This window comes from Asterias rubens, chromosome 4 (genome assembly GCF_902459465.1).
Source record: "Asterias rubens chromosome 4, eAstRub1.3, whole genome shotgun sequence".
In the NCBI taxonomy this organism is placed as follows: domain Eukaryota; kingdom Metazoa; phylum Echinodermata; class Asteroidea; order Forcipulatida; family Asteriidae; genus Asterias; species Asterias rubens.
Genome location: NC_047065.1, coordinates 9,329,765 through 9,351,740, shown reverse-complemented (window position 1 = coordinate 9,351,740; position 21,976 = coordinate 9,329,765). Strand labels below are relative to the sequence as shown.

Sequence of the window (21,976 nt, the reverse complement as noted above, 5' to 3'; positions counted from 1 at the left end):
GGGTAAGGTGCGCCCGCCGTGTTATCGGCGCGGCCACGAAAACTGCCACGGGTCGCCTTTTGTTGGCGGCGGCGGGGGATGACGAATGAAGGTTGTTTCTTCGCCTTGTTACCCACGGCCTTAGGCGGGGCGTTGGGCTTTTTCAGATTGATTTTGTCCGTGGCTTTGAGGCGCTTCGCTTCAGCCTCCATGGACGTCTGAAACTGCCCAGAAAATAAGTCGACGCCGGTGAGTGGTAGATCGTCGAGGCGTTTACGCGCCCCGGCTGATGGTAGGAAAAGTGCATCTAGCACATTGGCGCGGCGTGACGTCGTCGCCAGGGTCGTGATCTTAGTGAACTGGTCGAGGATGGAACAAAGACCGTTGTCCAAACAATGAAGGGCCGCAATCATCATGTCCGCCGGCACCATGTTTTCCTCGTCGCACCCCTGCTCCAGATATTCTGATAGGAGCAGGAGAAAGGATGTTGTGCGCATACCCATGCGTGCCGAAGAATCCATTTTCCGGGCGACGTCCTCCAATTTGCCGCGGATCTTGTCCGCAAACGGAAGCTTGGAAGATGATGATCCCCTATCCGCGATCAGCTTGTCGGAGGCTGAGTCTGGCAGAACGGGAGTGGCGAAATATTTCTGAAAATCCGCTGGAGGGAAACGGTAATACGGCTCCGTACGTTTGGAGTACGGGGTCCATTTTTTTGTTCCCATTACCCCATCCATCCTGTCGCTGCACACCCGATCCAAGGGCATCACCGGGAAGGGTTTAGCTGCGCCCGTTGCGGGGCCCGCCCTCTTTTTGAACGATTGGCGTTCGTCGGAGGGGGGTTCCGGCTCACAGGGGAGATTCATAACTCTTATCATATCTCTCTGAACCAAGCGTAGCTCGGTCTCGGAGACTGACAATCGTTGAATGGAGGTGACCAACTCGTCCTCCTCATTGGCCGAGTCGGCCGAGTCGGAGGGACGAGATGTCATCGAAGAACGGGATTCCGAACCGGCATCATCACGGCGCCCATGGTCGGATTCAAAGGCCGCCGACGGGTGCAGGCTGATGCATGGTGGGCCTCCCTGAGGGGGTCCCCATTGGGTGGTAGCCAGCCGCCCCTGAACGTATGGGTTAGCGGGCGGTTGTGGCAAACCCGGGGGGGAATCCGGCGCACGGCTAGCCGTGTGGGGGAGTCCCCGTTGGCCCGGCGCAAGCCACCCATGGCCGTGCTGACTGTGGGGCACCGGTTCGGTGGCCAAGTCAGACGGGCCTTGTCCACCACCCTCGCGACGACCCGTAATTGAGGCCGCGAGGGTGTGAAAAGCTTCCAAAAATTCCTCCCTCGAGATCGGGTCCCCGCCCTTGTGACGTTTGTCACGGTGGGGGCGACCAGAGGTGGAGCCGCTCGAGCTGGGGCTACGAGGGCGGGCTTTCTTGCCCTTTTTGGAGGGGCGTCCCCGAGCAGACTCCGTTGTAGTGTAGCAGCGGGTAAACCCTGAAGTAGAGGGCGACCCTTCGGAACGTAGCGTTCCGACGGGGCCCCAAGGGGTCTGTACCCCGTTGCCAATCTCTTTGGCGACCGCCATTGCCCCAAGCCCGATAGCGCAGGCTGCCTGGTCAGGGCGGCGGTATAAAAGGCCATCCCTGGGCACCGCGGTACTTGCGTGTGCACTGTGGGGGGCCGGGTGCACTGAGCCGTGGAGAGGTAATTTCTCCGGCTGTGCATGCCCTGTACCCAGCCCTGGGTGCACCGAGCCGTGGAGGGGTACCCCCTCCGGCTGTGCGTGCCCCGCTGGCTGGCCTGGGATCGATGGGGCGGGCCCCGTAGTGGAGTCCCGCTTACCAACTCGTCCCTTTTTGGGTGTCGCCCCGGTACTGAGCGATTTTTTGGCCTTACCGGGGCGTTTCCCCTTCTGTCGGGCGGATCCAGGCGGAGACGGCGAGACCGTAAGGTCCCCAGCTCGGCCGGTTACAGATCCGTCAGCCCCGGCAGCCGGCTGTGGCTGAGGGGGCTGACTGGGAGATTGCTTTGGCGGCGACGTAATGTCACCGCCGCAATCCCCCGAGGACTCGGGCTGTCTCGGAGGGATGTAGGTCCCACCTTCAACGACAAACCCTGTCCTCCCCGATTTCTTATAACTCATAATTAACTCACTTCAAGAAATTCACACAACTCTACAAGAAATTCTCTTACAGACTATCCTTTATTTTCTATCGGATATCTGTCTAAATTACACTCTTATTAGCTAAAAGGGGCAAAGAATCTACCTCAATACGGACAATCACGTACTCACGTCCGCTGTCTTTGCCGGCTAAGAGAAAAAGAGGACGCCGACGTGTTGCGCATGTCACAGGGCGTTGGGGATGGGACTCTTGAGGGCGCTATTGTGTGTAAAACTCTTAGCTATTTGCCTGCCGGCATAGGGAACAATGCAATTGTAGTATTCGCTCTACAGGTAAGTAGAGTGAAGTAGACTCAGTACTTTCCCGAGTCCTGTGAAAAAATATCACAGGCATGTTACTCGGGTGGGATTCGAACCCACGAACTGCCGGGCAACCTCGGTAGTCTAGTTAAGACACTGCTCTAGAATTGCAAGGGTCGTGGGTTCGAATCCCACCCGAGTAACATGCCTGTGATATTTTTTCACAGGACTCGGGAAAGTACTGAGTATACAGTGCTAACACACATCGGTGTATGGGTAAAAACCAAAATTAATATTCTTTATCCCCGATGCAAATTTAACATCTATTGTATAAATATTTAAGAGAAAAAACGGCATTTTTAAAAAGAAAGATCAATTGTAAAATATTCTAAATAATGTTTTTTTTTTCTTAAATGAGAACAAAAACCTGCCTGTGTGGTGACAAAATCCTTTTGAAAATCCCACCACAATTGTATTCCGTGTTTCCTTTGTAAAACGTTTATCAACCGCCCTCAGCTCCCCCTCTCAGCGCAACTCGGGTTAGACTAGACTGGTGCCCGTCTATTTATCCTAGCGATCTCTACATGCTGACGTCAGACATTCAAGCTATACTCGTGTCTCAGCGAAATAGACTCGTCCCCTGTCTATTTATCACCGATCTTTATATACTGACGTCAGACATCCAGGCTACACTTGTGTCAGCCAGCGGTTTCTTCAGCTCAACCACGCCCACCGCAACAGCAGAATGGTGAATGGACGTACGCAAAGAACTATGAACCGCCGGGGGGGTCAAACAAAATGTTTTCAAACCGCCCTGATTGTTGAGTCCAGTAACATTGGGAATTTTATTTTCAGGCGGCGCAAATGCGAGGGCGTAGCGCAACCCGTTGGCGAACATCGCTCAATACGGTGCCTCACACAGCTGGTGTGCAATCTCGAGATTGAGCAGCGCAATTAACAGATTGCTAGCTTTACGAACTCGCATGTGTACATGTGCTTAATGTGCACGCTGCAGGATACATTACTACACACACGCTACGTCCGTCCCGTCCGTCGTTGCAAATACCGTTGTGGATCCTCGTTGTGGGACTACAATAAAAGGGAGGGAGAAACACCGGCCAACCACTTTTCTTTAATTCCCTTATTGAAAGACCCATTTCAACCTTATTTCCCGTCTACTCCGATGTTTAATCAAAGTGAATCCCTGTCCTTGTGCTTCTGCATTTTGTTTCATTACTACCGCTATACAATAAAAGTGAGGGAAAAACTTTAGCCGTCCCCATTATTATTTCTTTTATATTTTAAAAAGGAATTTTGTTAGGAGCTGTTTACATGTTTAGAAAATGTTCCTATATACATTGTAAACAAAAACAACAGTCATAGACAATACTCTCGTTTGTGGTAGCCCTGAAAAGGACTGTTTAGTTTTGGTTTTGTCTATTTTCTATTTATACGCCGACACCTAAATATTTTTATTGTATATTTTGGGGAAGTGCGGTTCATGAAGTTCATGAATGTTCATCACTGTTCACCTTTATTTTATTTTTTAAAGTGATGATGAACCTCGTTCACGATCAATCATGAACGTTCATCAAAACATTCTTGTTATACCTCGGCAACAAACTGTGAAATTTGATTGGTCGAGAACCAATCATGTGACACGCAACAAAAACGCATGTTACATGGCTCGACAGGTTGGGTAACATAAAAAGTGATGTACACCGGTGTACATCACCTTGATCGTTCCCAATGTTGGTTGATTTCCAGCGCTGTGTACGAAACACCCGCAGGTTTAGGGGAACAGTAAGGATTGTTTTTTGTTCGTCTGCTTATAAAACAATGAATACTCCGTCGTAATAATGTTTGAAGATAACGAGAGAACTTCGAGAAGAGGTGCTGTAGCACAAAAAAACTTCATTACCTGAACTCTTACTTTGTACATTATGCAAAGCTTCAAATCATTGGATATGGGGCATGATCTACTTGCTGTGTTGATTATGTTTGTACAGACTATAGAACACTGTTAAGCTTACCGTAAGATACTCCTGAGTGTAATCCCATTTAAAGCTTGAAACAAGACTGATCATCTGGTGGAGTAGAAATCCGATAAATCCAGTACTGAAGCCAATAAGACCCATCATTATCCATCGATCCCAGTCCAATCTGACCATGAACAAAAATTCATAAGTTAGTTTGAAAGAAAAACATCAAATGCTTCCAATGAACATCAGTGGCAGTGTCATGGCCTATCGGTTAAAGACGCTAGATACCTTTGGTAATTGTCAAAGACCAGTCTTCGCACTTGGTGCATCTCAACATATGCATAAAATAACAAACCTGTGAAAATTTTAGCTCAATTGGTCGTCTTAGTTGCGAGCGAATAATGAAAGTTGTGTGCTTTCAGATAGACCTCAAACTCTAATTCTGATGTCTCAAAATCAAATCAAATATGGAAATTGCATCTTTCTCAAAAATTGCGTTACTTCAGAGGAAGCTGTATCTCACAATGTTTTATACTATCAATAGCTCTCCATTACTCGTTACAAAGTAAAGTTTTATGCTTATATTACTTATTTTAAAGCCATTGGACACTTTCGGAAAAGAAAAAAGAAAAAGTTCACAGATTTACAAATAACTTACAGGGTTTACAGAAGGTAATGGTGAAAGACTTCTGTTGAAATATTATTCCATGAAATGCTTTATTTTTTTAGAAAACATTAAAACTATCAATTCTCGATATCGAGAATTATGGAAGTATTTTAAACACATGTCATGAAACGGTGAAACGTGCGGAAACAAGGGTGGGTTTTCCTGTTATTTTCCCCCGACTCCGATGAGCCTAAATTTTCACAGGTTTGTTATTTTACACGAAGTGTGGGCCTTTGGACAATACTGTTTACCGAAAGTGTCCAATGGCTTTATGTAATTACCAATAGTATCCTGTGAATTTAAAAGCACCGGATTTAAGCTCTGGTGTTTTATCAGCAGAGTGAGGGTTCGAGAGTTGTGACACTTGCTACGTAAAGTAAAGTTGAGGAGGTAGGTGCTATTTTGCTTTACCAGCAAGGCTTCTGATTGATGACACCAAAGCCTACATCCCTATGGACTGTAAAGAAAGTAACCCCCCCCCCCTTTCAGCCCCAGGAGTAAGTGGCAATCGACCTCTGGAAGAAAAACAAATAATTGTAGCCTACACCTTGACGTGGCCTTTAGGCCTTATGTGTTTGGCGAATATAAAACATAACTAGAACAGCGAGGCTGCCATGGCGAGCTGCTGATCGCCAGATAGAACCAATAACTGACAGAAAAACCAATCATTTGATTAACTGATGGTCAAAGGGGTGGGAAATTGACAAGTAGGTTTTCATTGCTTTAGCTCATTTAACTGGAGCTAGTGATCTTTGAGGTTTATCTTTTCATATTATATACATGTAAGCAGCAATATTTGATTAAAGCTTTTAATCAATACATCATTGCCGGGGCGTTTGACCTTCGATTGGATGCTTTTTAAGGTATGTAGATCTTACTTATCTATTGTAGGATTATTTCAGGATAAGGCAGGTTCGGTCTGTGGGTTTGCATTACTCCTTGTTAAGCTCTTTAGTGTAGGTTTAGATCGTTTGTTGGAAATTCCCCCACAGTTCTGCCTAGTCGTATGCATTCACAGCATGAAGCCTGCGCCATGTTTTTAGGGTTGCTCTGATATTCAATTCAATTCAATTCAATCAATTCATTAAGGTTTATTAAAAATATCACAAAATACACGACATAAGTTAAAAAGACTTAAATTGGCGTGTTTACATTCATTATTGTTAACAATTACAAAAAACAAAAAAACTCTGACTTAAAAGAAGAGAAGAAAAGCTCCAGGCATGAATACACAAAAAAAGATTAAAAAATTGATCAAAATTGATAAAAATTTGATAAACCTTAACCCAACTGTTAGAGATACTAACAGAGATATTGCGTAGGAACTGGCCCCTCTTTAGTTCTCATAATTGCTGGTGGTTTAAATAACTAGGAGTTTAGGATTTATCTGTGATAGGTTCAGGTGTTTACTAATGTCCATCTTAGTTGATTCATTTTGGTGTATTTTTATATAAGTGACGATCGTTTCAACGTACTACTTTTTGTTGTGATTGGTTGCAAGTTAGTATAGCGGTGCTACGGTCATTCAGTGACGCGTACTGATATTTTGTCTGTGTAGGTTGGTGAGTCGCCGCCCAGAGTTAGTCTCGCTGCCGTCGTTTCTAGGTTTTAGCTAGGCCAGTGTAGTTAGGCTGTGTTTTTGCCTTTTTGAGTGATTTCTTGCTAGGCATTAGTGTAGTCAGAGTTTTCTAGGGTTTTGCACAAGTTCAGAGAAGAGCTAGATTAAGGAGATTTGTCTCAGTTTTGCATAATTATAGTGTGTACCTTTACTTATACAAGGTTTTTTTTTGTTTTTTTTCTTGTTTCAGGAATCACACACAGTTGTTGAATAATACACATAATTGATATACAAGTTAAAGGAGCTGAAGAGAATTAAATCAGTTGAACAATTTAAAGCAGCTTTCTTCGTCAATTTTATTGCAACAACGTGGTTAAACTTTATGAACTTGTCACACACATAATGAAGTGCGAGCTACCTGATCCAGCAACAACAGGACCAATACACATATAATGACGTGCGAGCTACCATATTTTCCTGCGGATAAGACGCTCGGCGGACAAGGCGCAGGACGCTAAAATGACCCCCAAAAAAAATTCAAACGTCAGCAGACAAGGCGCATCGCCGCACATAGTCTTGGTGCAAGACGTTTCTCGTTTCCCTTTCAGGCACACCGCGGCCAATTCACCGACAGCGCCCGCACACAGACTCACCTCCACTCACCGCCCCGGAGAAACGTCTTGGTCCGTTTGCAGATCGTTCGGGAAATTCCGAGCACTTTCCAACCATGCCGTGCTGCGCTGGGACTGCATAATTGTGATGTAGCAGTATCAGCATAATTTCCCACAGTCTGGTATCTGTACGTCTTCGGTGCAACGCAACCAGAAACAGCCAGGCTTCCTCGTATGTTAGTTGGTGTGTAGGGCTTGTATTACGTTCGTCTTTTTAATTTTTGTAAACATGATTGCTGCTGAACGATGTGCGAATTTCAGTTTGCCCTAAAATACTTTTTTGGGGAAGATTTTGAGAATTTTTGTAAGTGCAATTAATTGAGGGGAATGAAATCTAAAATGTTATGAACGAGGATGTTTAGCAACAGAGCTAACAAAAATAGATCGATGTACACGAACATCTTTAGTCTTAGTCCAAAGGGTAACTTTGTAGGTAAAAAATAATAATAGGGTCGCAGTGCCTGAAAGTAATTTTTTATGCAGAAAAAACTAACACAATGTAAATACGAAACTTCCGTATCATACTCACACAGCTTGGTCAAAATCAACCGGTGGTTGACCACCATTAAATATCTAAGCCTATGAGTAATTTGACACGTCTTCGCGAAGATAAGAAGCCCAGCCACAACACCACATTGTCATTCGGTTGTGTACTGTGTGCATGTGTACAAGAAGGTACATGTACATGTCAGACATCCTTTGCCTACGCACTTGGCCACAATTAGATGTGACATTGTTCACAAGGTATTCATGGGGGACAATTTTGGCGAACGATTGTGACCTCTTCTCCCCAAACTGTGCTTTATAGTTAAGTGCCGATAGCCATGCAGGATATCTTTCTTTATTTTCGAAATATTGTGCAAATATACCCACACAAGTTACAAGTTCTCTCATCTGCAAATAAAACACTCGACTCCTCGAGTCTTGCCGATGCGGTCAGCAATATTGTTATAGTATTTTTTCATTGACTAACAATTTCTTCCCTCCAACAATCGATCTCAACCGCTGATCTCTAATTAATAATAACATACAGATCAGTGATTTACATGCGCAACAAAACGCATATGGTGAGAATTTCCCCGGGTTTCCGCCGCATGATGCAGCGAGGCTTTTACTCGACCAAGTGCATGCAAGTTACAAGGCTGGCCCGCTTGTCTGTTTCCACACGTTTTGTTGACCCACACGTTGAATAATATATGTGAGGTCACATAACTCAAACATGCAAACGGACCAAGACGTTTCTCCGTGGCGGTGAGTGGACTAAGTCAGGTGAGTTGGTGCGGTTGGTGAATTGGCCGCGTTGTGCCTGAAAGGGAAAAGAGAAACGTCTTGCACCAAGACTACACCGCACAAGGCGCATGTTTAACCACACACAAAAGAACACCTGGCGCCACTCGGTGTCGGTACATTGACACAAAGACGTAATTTGTTGCCTTTGAGAACCTACATATACAAACCTTTATCCAATCAGCCAACGCTGTATATTGTTAATAACATAAAGTCCGGCCAAATCAGCGGGCAGAAACCATGGTCCACGCACTGTCTGAAGTTAATTTTATTTGCAACATGAACACACATGTCCCACAACGAGGATCCTTGCTGACAGATACATTGCAACATAGAGCAAGGGAAGGACAGACGGACGTAGCGTGTGTGTGTGTAGTAATGTATCCGCCGGCCGGGATGTCGCTGCATGCACATTAAAATGCACATGTACACTGTGGATTGCGCTGCTCAATCTCGAGATTGCACAACAGATGTTGGGGATTGTGAGCACCGTATTGAGCGATGTTCGCCGATGGGTTGCGCTACGCCCTCTTTGCGCTGCGCTACTTTGACCTTGAATTTGACCTTATATTGAATTTGATCATATGACCCGGCAACGAACTTCAGTGAAAATTTACCCTTATATGTTTTCTCCACAATATCAAAAATTTAGAGATATAATATTTTTGGCTTGCTTTCAAGCTCCACTCAAATTTGTCCTACTTCACTTTTCCTGTGCAAAGTACATGTACATTTGATACATGTCCATACGTATGTATGTCATGATTTTGCTTGGGGACCATATTATAGACGGTGTGACCTCTGACGTCACACGAAAACCATAACATGATTCGCGCGCATACCGCCGGGCAAAACCTTTGTGTTTTTGCAGCCAGCTAGAAAGTGTACGCAATCTTACTGTGACTGCGCAACTCAGTGCCCGGCGAAATATGACGTATAGAGTATTTTGTCAACAGAGGGCGGTTTGAATGTAAACATAGGTCACATCGTCTATAGCCTTGCTTGATATACATGCGTATGAACAGGTATGTATATGTACATGTACTTTGCATAGGAATAAGCAAGTAGGGCAACTTTGAGTGGAGCCTGAAGGCAAGTCAAAACTATTGTATTTAAAATTTTTCTATATTTTGGAGAAAACGTATAAGGGTAAATTTTCACCGAAGTTCGTCGCCGGGTCATGTGATCCACAAGGTCAAATTCAAGGTCAAAGTAGAGGTCAAAAGATTATCATACCTAAACATGTTCCTACAAAAAAGAAGAAGACATATTTGGAAAGCTTACACAATTTCCTTTCCAAAGACACCAATTTCAACCAATTTGACCCAAAGGTTACCGATTTATGGTCGTTTGAATGTCAGAGATCAGGCGCATTTTGACTGAAATCAACAAGAAGGAGCATGTCGTAGCGCGAAAACCGTTTATCGGATGGAGCTGAAATTTTAAATTTGAGCTTGTTGAGCCACGATTACACCATAAACCAAATTTGAGCAAATTTGAAGAGGGTAGGGTTTAACCCATTGGGTGATTCGACACGGAATGACCCTATTAAAAAGATATATTTAACAAATTGTTTTTTAAGTGGGTCTTTCTATTGTTGTTCCTTGACCTACGGCAATTTACGAACCACGCGACTTTAAAAAATGGATTTCCCGTTAATTTTACTCATTGTGTTTCAGAATAATTCAGAATTCGGGCAGTCCGACGTATAGACCTGTATTATGCCGCCACCATCCTGGTAATTTGCCCTGTTTCTTTTAACAGTGCTGTCTCGTTTTGGTTACATTGATTTGATGGGAGAACTGAAGATGGCTGCATTATGATAAAGCAAGATCTGTGGGTGCACCACACTAAATAATGTCTCCTGATCCATTGAACAATCCATCATATAATTGAAATTAAATGAAGGCACTTAAACCCTTTTTTTATTTCCTTCAATTTTGGGCAGCCAGCCGACTACTTTTTGAGTTATGCCAGTTCCAAATGTTAATAACACCCAGTACTGAGTAATGTCAAGGTCCATCTTAAGCCCTGTTCGCATTGGACTTAATTTGGGTAAACTAACCGAGCCAATGGGTAACTTACCCATTTTAAGTCCAATGAGAAAAGCCCAGGAAGTTTTCCTCCCAGGTAACTTACCCGACCCGAATGGGTAGTTTAACCGAGCCAAATGTGCCCAGGAAGATTGACCAGGTCAGTTTAACCAAGCCAGAAAGTCCAATGCGGTCGCAAGGACTCGGTTAAATCTCCCATCCGTCCGTGACCCGAAGAAGCCGACATGATTTGTCATGGAAAAAGAAGATTTTCGGGATTATCGAACTGTTCAAGGTAGCAAAAATCAGGAATGCAACTCTTCAGCTGAAAAATTGCGAAAGATCGAGCCAAAAACCGAAAAGTGCTGTCAAGTGTTACGCAGGGGGCCAGCTCGGGCCCACGGTCTCTGTAAGTTTACCCCGAGTCAAATAAATCCAAATGTGCGGCAGTGGGAAAGTTTACCCATCGGAATGTTACCCAGCGTCATGGTTAAGTTACCCAAAATATTAATCCAGTGCGAACACGGCTTTAGAAAGAGATTTTCGTCCCCTATCCTGTTTTCAAGGTTTTATGCTTTGTTCTTTGAATTGGCAAAAACAATATGATGCCATACCTTCATCTGCTAATAAGAAGTATGCAAACATATATTACATTTGATGGACAATGCAATTTTCACACCACACACTGGTCTTTGATGACTTTTTTAGTTTTCCTGTTTTTCGAGTCAAACGAGAAAGTATGGTTTCCCGGTGAATGCGTGGAAGAAACATCTGCAGTGACTACATGTACAATGTACAAGTGTTCTGTGAGACTTTGTGTATGACTCTATAGCCAGCAGTTGTCTTCATTTTATTCAAAATTATTATTTTTTATGACATTTTAAATAATTACCATGGTAATTAAATAACAAGTGTAAATAATTAGGGGCCTTAAATTGGCTTTCAAATTTGATTTTTATTTACTGTCATCACGTGGTCATCAACACTGCACATTGTCATGCGTAGCAGGTATTCAGGTGTGCTAACTGCCCAGTTTACCTGTCTAGCGGGACCCGCAGTACAGGAATTGGCCCCCCCCCCCCCCCAAAAAAAAAAAACCCGTACAAGTGCGCAATCGGGGGTAATGAACGGGACGGGAACAAAATTAATTTGACTGGCAAAAAAAAACACGGGAAAAAACAGGATGAGAAAATAATGATCAGGACAGAAACAAATTAACAAGGTTGGGAAAATAATACGGGAAAAGAAAACAGAAAAGGGTCTAATAAATGATGCGGGACAGGAAAAGAATAATTTAAACTGAACAGGGACAATATAAACGAAACGGAGTACAAACAAGGACAGGATAATTGGTATTGTGACGTCACTCTTTGCTAAACAATTAAGATTGATACAAAGTTAAGATCAATCTTAGTGCTTTGTGAAATCGAAACAGCGCCAAACTCTGGCGGAACATTATTATTTTTCAGGTCCAAAAGTTATGGAGATTTTTAACCAAGCCACCTCTATGGGCCGGAAAGGCAGGGCCACGTGATTTTTAAATAGAATAAACTAAGTAGGCTACTGTTATAACACACCTCTTGCTTGTTCTGTATTCTGGTTGGCTGAAACACGGTCACCTGGGATGAACTAATATAGGCTACTGTAGTGATCGCGCGCGCGTGTTTTGCGTGAATACATGTAGTACTAGAGCGGGTAATAGTCTTTGAATATAGTGCCCGCGGTAACAGCGCCCTCTCTTGACTTGAACCGTGAACAACAACTACAACATTTCTTTTTATGTTCTTATTTGACATTTAAGACCAAGCTGTGTTATAACACTGGCATTTAATTCGGTAACTAGTCTACCTCTATTCCCCCTCGGGCCTGTGAGTGACCAGAAGAGGGGCCCATTTCCCTCGGCCTTCGGCCTCGGGAAATAGGTCGCTCTTCTGGTCACTCAAAGTCCCTTGTGGGAATAGACGCATACTAGTTACCTCGTTGCCAGTCAATATGTGTATAATAGCGTCCTCAACAGTGATTCCGGCATTTTATATATATTGCTCATGTCGAAACAAAAAAATGGGGGGGGGGGGGGGGAGCGAAAGAAAAAAAGAAGAAAAAAAAACGAATTCCAGTGATGATTTGTGAATTTGTTTGGCGTCGTCATGTAAAAGTCAGTGCAGTGACCAGGGGTAAATATGGGTGCGTTCGTTTAGCTTCCCCGCAGGTCGACCCGGTCTGCCCCGGTACGTTTGAATAGCTTTGACGGGGGCTCACCCGGGTCAGCCCCCAGTGCCTTGCTTGTGGAGTGGGTCACTTGGGGTGACCTGAGGTGCATGCCGTCACCTTGAGAGGACGAGTGTGATTGTTCGATTAGCTCTTGTCAGGGGCGCAGCCGAGTGAGCACTCTGCGGGGTTGACCCAGGGAGCCTTATCGAACGCACCCAATGTGAAGTGCTTTGGGACGCCCTTCGGGTGTGGTTGGCGCTATGTATATAAAAACGGGCTGTTATTGTTATTATTATTATTATTATTATATTATAGTTTATTAAAATAAACATTATTTTTTGACACACCAAAAAAATAAACAACAGGGCTAATTGTTTTGCATTCGTGTGAGCAGAATGACGGGGAGGTGGGTCCGAGCCCCTTAGAGGCCCAGGATGTTGCATTTTAGATTCATTGGTATTTTTTTTTTTTTTTTTATATATTTTTTTTATTTTATTTTTTATTTTTTATGCAAGTCGCCAGACACACAAGGCCTGAAGGCCACTTCAAGGTGTGGGCTACAGTTTTTACCAAGAGGCCGTTGGCACCTATGCCTATGGCTGAACCATGGTTATATCCCTTTTATAGTCTATACCGATGTAGGCTTGGGTATCATCAGTCCGAAGCCTGGCCGATATAGCAGAAAGCACTACCTCCCCAATTTTACGTAGCAAGTGTCACCGGGATTCGAACCCACACTCTGCTGATCAAAAACCTGAGCTTGAATCCGGTGCTCTTGACCGCTCAGCCATCGACACGCCATGAATTTCGGGCCGATATTGAGTGGGGGGGGGGGCTGACATTTTGTGTAGTGTCCCGCCCTGAAAAAAGTTGTGTCATCCTTTGCCCCCAGGATTAATGCCCATCACGGCGGGACACATTATGGTTTGGTCTTACAAAGTGCAATACTTCGGCTTCATGATAAAGGTGGTCAAAAAGATGGGGGGGGGGGGCAGTTGATATTTTCAAAACGAATGGGGATGTCTGAAAAAACGTCCAAACTTTGGGAGAACAAAGAGAAGTCCTCGGTTGACACCATACACACAGCCAAAAACCTTGCAAAGTTTACACGGAAGAAAGGAGCTGACTTCGTCTTAATACTCATCTATTTTTGAACAAAATTTGTTAGAATTGGCATGTACAACGCACATTATTTCACTTATATCTAACAAATTCAAAGATTGTGTTTTCCTTGGCCAAATTTCATAGAGCTGCTTGATATCCCTTTATAGCATAGGCCTAAATGACGGGCCCTTACCCTAGTTAGCATAACTCACTTTATGCTGAGCTAAAACTCAAAGTCAAGGAGAAAACAGTAATCCCCGTTTTTAAACTGTTATTCGGAGCCAGCGACTCTCGGCGATTAAACAGTAATCCCCGTTTTTTAACTGTTATTCGGAGCCAGCGACTCTCGGCGATTAAAGAACGACAACGTGCACTACGACTTCATCTTGCCGAACAAGACGTCCAGGAAATTTTCTCTACCTTACCAGACACAAGCGCTCTACGGATTATGATGCTCCCAAAACTGCACTGAACAAATATTTTGTGTCAAAGAAAAATGCAGCATTCTCACGGCAGACATTTCACCAGCTCGGTCAAAAGGACGGAGAAACGGTGATGCAATTTGTAACCAGACTTCGCAAGGCTACTAGAGATTGGAGGTGAGAAAGACAACCAGATAAGAGATGCTGTATTGAGTAAGTGCAAATCTGATTATGTTAGACGCAAGCTATTGGAAACAGGGGATGAACTAACTCTTGAAAAAACATTGAAGGTGGCTGATAAATGTGAAAAGATAGAAATGCTAATGGCTGCATTGTCTGTCAAAAGCAAAAATCCTTAGTCTGACAACGTCAATCGAGTGTTTGACAGGAAACCCAGATCTCACGACAAGCCAAACAAGCCTAGAAAGGAGACTCAACAATCCAAAGCTCCGAGGCAGGAAACATCCGGTAGGCCTACTACTTCTAAAGGCGCTTGCTACAGATGCAGGCATGAGAATGGGTGATGATAAAAAAACAGGACAAAAATTCAGTTGATTGGATATGTCAATATTCCATCATTTTTGTGTGCGAAGCACACAACACGAGCGAGCAGCGCGAAGTCCCTTACGGCCGGGGTCCAGGGCCCGCTTAAGGGCCCTGGGAATTTTAGAAGCTCTGTGGTGGTCTCTGATGCATTTCTGACACCTATTTTTCCAGGTGAGCTACTTTTTTTTTCATTTTTCCTTTTTTTTAATAGGTTTAAGGGAAAATAAGGAATGTAAAGCTCAAACAATTCAAACAATTTTGGGGTCGCCTGGATTTTGTTACAATTCCGGAAAAAGAAGGGGAAAAAAAAAAATAATAGTAATAATATTTTATTTTTTTGACGATCTTATCCCTTATTTCTGCCCTTGAAAATGCTTTTTTTCTCACCAACAATCATTTTTATAGGTTCTTGATTTGAAATTCGGTTGTGTAAAAGAAATTCTTTTGCAATTAAATGTTTGTGATTTTAACGATCCGTCGGCGACGCACATTTTAAAATATATATAGGCCTATATATTTGGCGAGAGCGATGTGTTTTTGAGAAAGAGGTTGTTATTCAGCATAGGGTATAACTGGAACGAGGTTGAGATTAGACCCCAACATAGAAATAGAACCAATGAAGAAAGCACGTCGTCCGGACGTACAGTGTGTTCGCTGGTTCCCAATATATCTTTCGCTGGTTGTGAGGCAATAACAGGTACCAGTTTTCCATGGCCTGCCGGCGATCTCAGATTTGTGCCGCGCCGCTCATTGGTGCGTGTACAAACCTGCATGTACACAGTACACAGTACACATGGTGCAAACACGTGCATTGTTTTTTCAGTAGACTTTCAAAAGTCTCCACACGAGTTATCTTTGCTGCAGCAGCAAGCGCATTACACGCAAACATTATTGAACTGACCACTATAAACGAAGTAAGGAATGAGGCAAGTTTATACATCTGTCGCTGCTGCATGCATGGGCGATGCTAGGAAGACCGCAAGCCGTAAACTAGGCCAGTTGCTGGACGGCAATTTATTGTTTAGGTGCCGTTTTTTCATGAACGCCGTACGTGTGGATCCGCGATAATAACAATTACAAAGGTAAACTTACATTGTCTGACTGGAGAAGACGGATTAGAGAAATCCAAATGTATATCCCCAAAAACCTACCCCCCGAATTTTATAGCAAACTCACATCAAACTCGGAGACCACAATTTTGAAAGGAAAAAAACGGAATTCCGGTTTAAACCGGAAGATTCTCATGCCTGCAGATGTGGTCATAATGGGCATTTCGGCCATGACCCCAAGTGCCCTGCGAGAGGCCAGACATGCAACAAATGTTCTGGTAAAGAGCATTTTGCCACAGTCTGCGAGACAAAGAGCAAGCCAACAGTCAACCAAGTCAGTGAGGAACAATTTGAATCAGAATCATTACATGACTACGCATTTCTCATTCATGAGGATAATTATTCAAATCAGATGAAAGTAAATGTTGGTGGAGTTGACCTCAACATGTTGATCGGTTCCGGGGCCACTAGCAATGTGATAGATGAACATACATGGGAATCGCTGAAGAAAGACAAAATTAAGTGTGAATCCTGTGTAGCCCCACCAGGCAGAAAATTGTGGGAATATGGTGCTGACCAAGCTCTATCCTTGAAAGGTCTCTTCAGCTGTGAAGATGAATTGCAGACAACTCCGTACCAGCTGAATTCATCGTCATTAAGGGCAAAGGTGTTCCCTTACTTGGCAAGAATACTGCAATGAAACTGGGTGTGCTCAAAATTGGAGTTGACGCAGTAGCTAGCATTGATGAGAGCACAGAGAGTAACTCAACGCGAAACACAGATAACATAAAACAGTTCCACGAACAATTTCCTGATGTGTTCAAAGGCGTAGGTAAGCTTACGACTGAACAAGTGAGGTTTCACATTGACCCCTCGGTCAAGCCAGTTGCACAACCCCTAAGACCCACACCATTCAATTTACGCAGTAGAGTGGAGGAAAAGATTCTTGAGTTGGAAGATCTTGACATCATTGAGCGTGTCGAAGGTCCAACCCCTCGGGTCAACCCGGTAGTCATGATGCCCAAACCGAACAGTGACATACAACTCTGCCTCGATATGAGACGCGCTAATGAAGTGATAATTCGCGGTTGTCATCAAATACCCACAGTCGACGAACTACTACAGACAATGAATGGCTCCAAATTCTTCAGCAAACTCGACCTCAAATGGGTTTACCACCAGCTGGAGCTTGATATGGAATCGCGAGGGATCACAACCTTTGTTACACACTGTGGTCTATATCAATACAAACGACTACTGTTCCGCGAGCGACCAGAATCAGTATATGATCGCAAAAGCACTAGCAGGACTCGAAGGTGTGGAAAACATCTCGGACGACATCATCGTTCACGCTCCTGACAAGGAGACACACGATAACAGAGTGTTCACAGTGCTGTGCAGATTGCCGGAATTAGGCGTCACCTTGAACCCAGATAAATGCCAGTTCATCATGAGTCGGTTGATATCCATGGGAATCCTACTATCTGAGAAGGGCATTGGCCCTGCACAAGAATGCGTAAAAGCGGTGGCAGAATTTTGAGAACCAGAAAGCGTATCAGAGATTCGTAGCTTTCTTGGCCTAGTTGGGTTTAGTAGCAGATTCATACCCAATTTCGTTACGGTGTCCAATCCACTTCGTAAACTAACCAGGAAGGGTGTTCCGTTTCAGTTCATACTTAACCAGAGAACAGCCTTGTGAACGCGAATACACTAGCGTACTACAACAAGAACGCACTAACAAAGGTGATAGCTGACGCCAGTCCAGTGGGGCTAGGTGCGGTACTAGTCCAGGAACAACGCGACGGTTTGGTTACAGTGTGTTACGCCAGTCGAAGCCTGACAGATTGCGAGAGGAGATATTCGCAGACAGAGAAGGAAGCGCTATCACTCGTCTGGGCTTGTGAAAGATTTCACGCATTCATCTACGATCGCAACTTTGAGCTACTGACGGATCACAAGCCATTGGAGGCGATATATAAACCCCGATCTAAACCTTGTGCGCGAATCGAGCGGTGGGTGTTACGCTTACAGCCATACGACTACAGAGTTGTGTATATCCCAGGACGCGAAAACATCGCTGAAACTTTGTCTTGGCTTTCGCAAAGCAAGAGTGATCACGGCGCTGATGAGTTTGTTTGCTTTATCACTGTGTCTGCCACGCTATGTGCCTTGACAACGAAACAAGTCGAAATCGCATCCGCAGAGGACGAGGAGCTCGCAGTTGTAAGAGAAGCAATTCGTACTGGAAAGTTTGAAAACTGTAAGGCACCACATTCAAAGTTTATTCAGTTAAAAGTTTTATTCTCAAATTGATGTGATTTGTAATACACACAAACATTTACATGGTAAAACAAACGAGTGAATTAGCTGTCAATCCAAGTTTTTGATTAGGTCAAAATTGCCTAGTCAAAGGAAAAAGATTGTTGCAGTTGAACAATTTTTCAGGCTATTTTCTTTTGTTTCCAATTGATCACAATAGTTGAGATCTTATCTAAAAGGGGAGGGATGTTATGTTTACAGACAACTTGTAGCAAGTCTAATGACATCTATGTCAAAGGTCAATAAAACGAGTCAACTGGAAAGTACATTATATTGGTGACTTCAAATTGATTTGTCCTAGTCATAGTTATTTGATTGTGTTAGCTAAAAGTGGAAGACACAACAGGGATGAACACAATAATCATGAAGGGTGTGGCTAACTTGCAAATGGCGTTGGGTCAGAGAACCAATCAAAAACGACATCTTGGTCCTGTTATTGGGGTCGGCCATTGTCACAGAAAAATGCAAATGCTTGGAGGTTTATGAATATTCATTCCTTTCCTTCAGAGATATTGCCTAAATTTATTCAAGTTCTTTTTAACTTTGTGTAAATATTCATGAAGGGCTTGGTGCCAGGACCCAATTGGCCATGGTTGTTTGGGGTCAATATTAATTATTCAATATGCACACTTTTGACCCAGAGGGGATACCCCAACATGAGGAGCAGTGAACCTCAAGTTTAACCTTTCTGCTTATTTGCATAATCTTGGGGGTAAGTGTATCATAACAAAGGATCAGGGTGTCGGCTCATAGATTGTAGATAGAAGTGTGTGTGAAGTATATGAGAGAGGATAGTGGGAAGAATTCAGTTGAGTCTCCAGTGGTGAAGAGTACATGCCATTTTATTCTGCTGCTCTGCTGTTATGCTGCTATTTGTACATATATAGGTACAAGCTGTTCCTTAAATAATATTAAGTGAACATTTTCTGCGAGCCAGAATATATTTTTGCAGCCAGTTTAAAATTATGCCAGCTGAGTGCAGAGGGTGTGATTTATCTACCCAATATTTAACTTTGGCAACAAGGGAGACAGGTTGGATGACCCGATCAACAACCGTAAGTTAAATCCTTTTAATTATCATTTTCATGGAAGAACCAAGTGTATAGTGGTGTTGGATTTAAGTGAAAACCTAAGTAAGGAAGTTCTATAGTTTTGTTTGATTTAAAAGAAAACCTAAGTAAGGTATTGATAAGTTTGAAGTGCCGTTGAGCTAATTTGAGCTGAGGTGTCTAGGAACACAGGGGAAAGTAACCCATCAAATATTAAGATTGACGATCTTTAATATGGTGTATATTGGAGTATAAACTCAACTGAAGTTATTTATGAAGGATTGTGTATTATTATCAAATGTGTTTCATATGAATTTTCAGATGGCCTTTATGGGAGTGTGAAGGGCGGGCGCAAGGAGGCGCACCCCAGGGTAATTTTCAGAGGTGTTACATCAACATCCCACCCTTGACGGATTGGAAGTGAGCTGACGTGAATCAAATTTGTACGGCGAGGGGGAACGTACGCCCACCAACGTGGAAGCAACATTCGCTGGAGGGGCAAGTTTGTAGTGTACAGCACAAGAGTGAACTGTGAAAACTATTATATAATTCCCCTCGGCCACGTTATTTACTGTGAGTAAAGTGGAGTGGGGACGAACGACGAAAGGAAGTTTTGGGAAGTGACGAACAATATATTTTGAAGAACGGTGGTAGGAGGCATTTATCCTTAGTTTGGAATTTATTTAACGTACTAAAGTTTGTATAGTTGAGCATACTACTACTGTGGAAACAATGTGCTATTTTGTCTTTAGTTGTAGACCCTAAGTGGGGCTAAAGATAATCATTGGGGTTTACTCGAGCTCGAGGGAGGTTTGGGGATTGTAATTAGTAAATACGCAAGTGTATATAGATTGATTGGTGCGGGAATTGATTTGTTTTATAATAAAGTATAGTACCAATGCAAGAAATTGTATTTCACGTATTATTTATTGTAGTTTGAATTCGGGAGGCGGATCGGTTACCCTTTGTTCTGACAGCCATAAATATGCACACAGTGCACGAGCCCAGAACTGTGATTGTGTTTGTGAACCAATCGCAATGTCAGTCAGTCGGTTCTGGAAGAAGTGTTTCTGTGACGACCGCACAGGCGGCGCTGCATCTCAAAGGAAATACGCCGGTGGAGGTTTCATAAAACCGGTGACACGTTTGGACTTATTCAATAAATCGAACGTTACAGGGCGGTCCTTTGAACGCCAAAAAAAGCAAATGGCCACTTTTCGGCCACATCAGTAAAATATGATTTTCCGGTATCTAAAATGAGAAGAGCAGATGGGCACTTTTCGGTCGGCCGAGTAAAATCTGCTATTCAGGTGGCGGAAAAGCAGAGAAACAGAACCCCCCCCCCCCCAACACACACAAGAGCACCCTCCACCGTCCTACCCACAATGGCCCCGCGACATGCCTGCCACGGAGTCATCCTCTTTTTGATGGGCCCTACCAAATGTAAGCACCGAAGGACCGAGTATGTGGGGAATGAGGGAGGGATACTCTACCGGTAATGATTCGTTCGTAGACCCCATCCACACTTCTTTGGGGGGGGGGGGGGGGTCTACTTCACTCTACTTACCGGTAGAGTCGAATTACTAATTTGCATAGACTCGCACCGAGGAAAGACGGTGGGTATACGTGGTGCTACTGCATGTCTTAAGGGGGCGTAGGACCCGGCGCGCTCAAAAGTTCAGAGAACGCTTCGCGGCCGCTAGGCCCGATAATGGTCCATGCTCAAACGGACAGGGGGTGTCGTCCCCACGGATGATCAAAACATTAATAAGTATTGTTAGCACTGTAATACGGTGGAAAACTCACCTAAACATGTGACTGGCGAGGTGGAGCTTGTTCTGGCTTCGCAGCTTGGCTGGCCGTCTGTAACACCGCTCTACCCACTCTCCCATCCACCAGCAGAACGTCCTTCAGGCAGCAGTCGAAGAACGTGTAAGGGCTCTTCCAGGAGGCCGCCCTTGTTATATCACTCATGGAGACACCTTTAAAGAAAGCTCATGAGACCGACACTCCCCGTACTTCGTGGGCATGAACCGGACCATCGGTCCCTGGCCATCCGCCCGGCAGCGAGCGGATGGCCAAAACTATCCAACGCGTGATCATATCGCGGGATGCTGGTCGGAATGGCGGAACCGTGGACACGGACAGCTGTTCGTGGCCGGTTCGGATTGACTTTGTGCGGTCGATGTACCACTTTAATGCCCATACCGGGCACAAAAGTTTGTTGGCCGCAGCCGCCGAAAAGGCTTTAAGGTCGGGGACAAAGATGTCTGGGTGTTCGAAAGAACCGGATTGGTTCTTGGCCAGAAACCCCGCCGTAGGAATCAGGCGGACTCCTCCGGGTTCCTACTGGATGTGTCCTGCCGCCACTGTAAGGGAGTGGAGTTCACTACGTCGGCGAGACGTAGCGACCACCACCAAAAAGGCCACTTTGACCGTTAAGTGCAGCAATGTGGCTCCACTCAGCGGTTTGAAAGGGTGTTTGGTTAGCGCTGACCGAAATGGCATAGTCGGCAGTCATATACTCTTCGAGTTGAGGCCCTCCAGGACTGGGCGGCAACTTCCGCAGCCCGTCTCGAAAGGTCCTTTTATTTTCTGTGCACCAGGAGCCTGATCAGCCGAGGGAACCAGGGCTGTCGGGGCCAAGATTGGCCACACAGGGGCGGAGGGACC

At 44.3% G+C, this 21,976-nt stretch overlaps 1 protein-coding gene across 2 annotated transcripts in view; it reads right to left on the bottom strand.

Annotated features, from left to right (window-relative positions):
• Positions 1-21,976, bottom strand: part of LOC117289396 (chloride channel protein C-like) — a 176,917-nt gene that overhangs the window by 132,949 nt on the left and 21,992 nt on the right. For both annotated transcript variants that reach the window (XM_033770501.1, XM_033770502.1), the window contains exon 3: positions 4,439-4,568. In XM_033770501.1, coding sequence (XP_033626392.1) covers positions 4,439-4,568 — 130 coding nt within the window. The remainder of the gene's footprint in view (positions 1-4,438; positions 4,569-21,976) is intronic.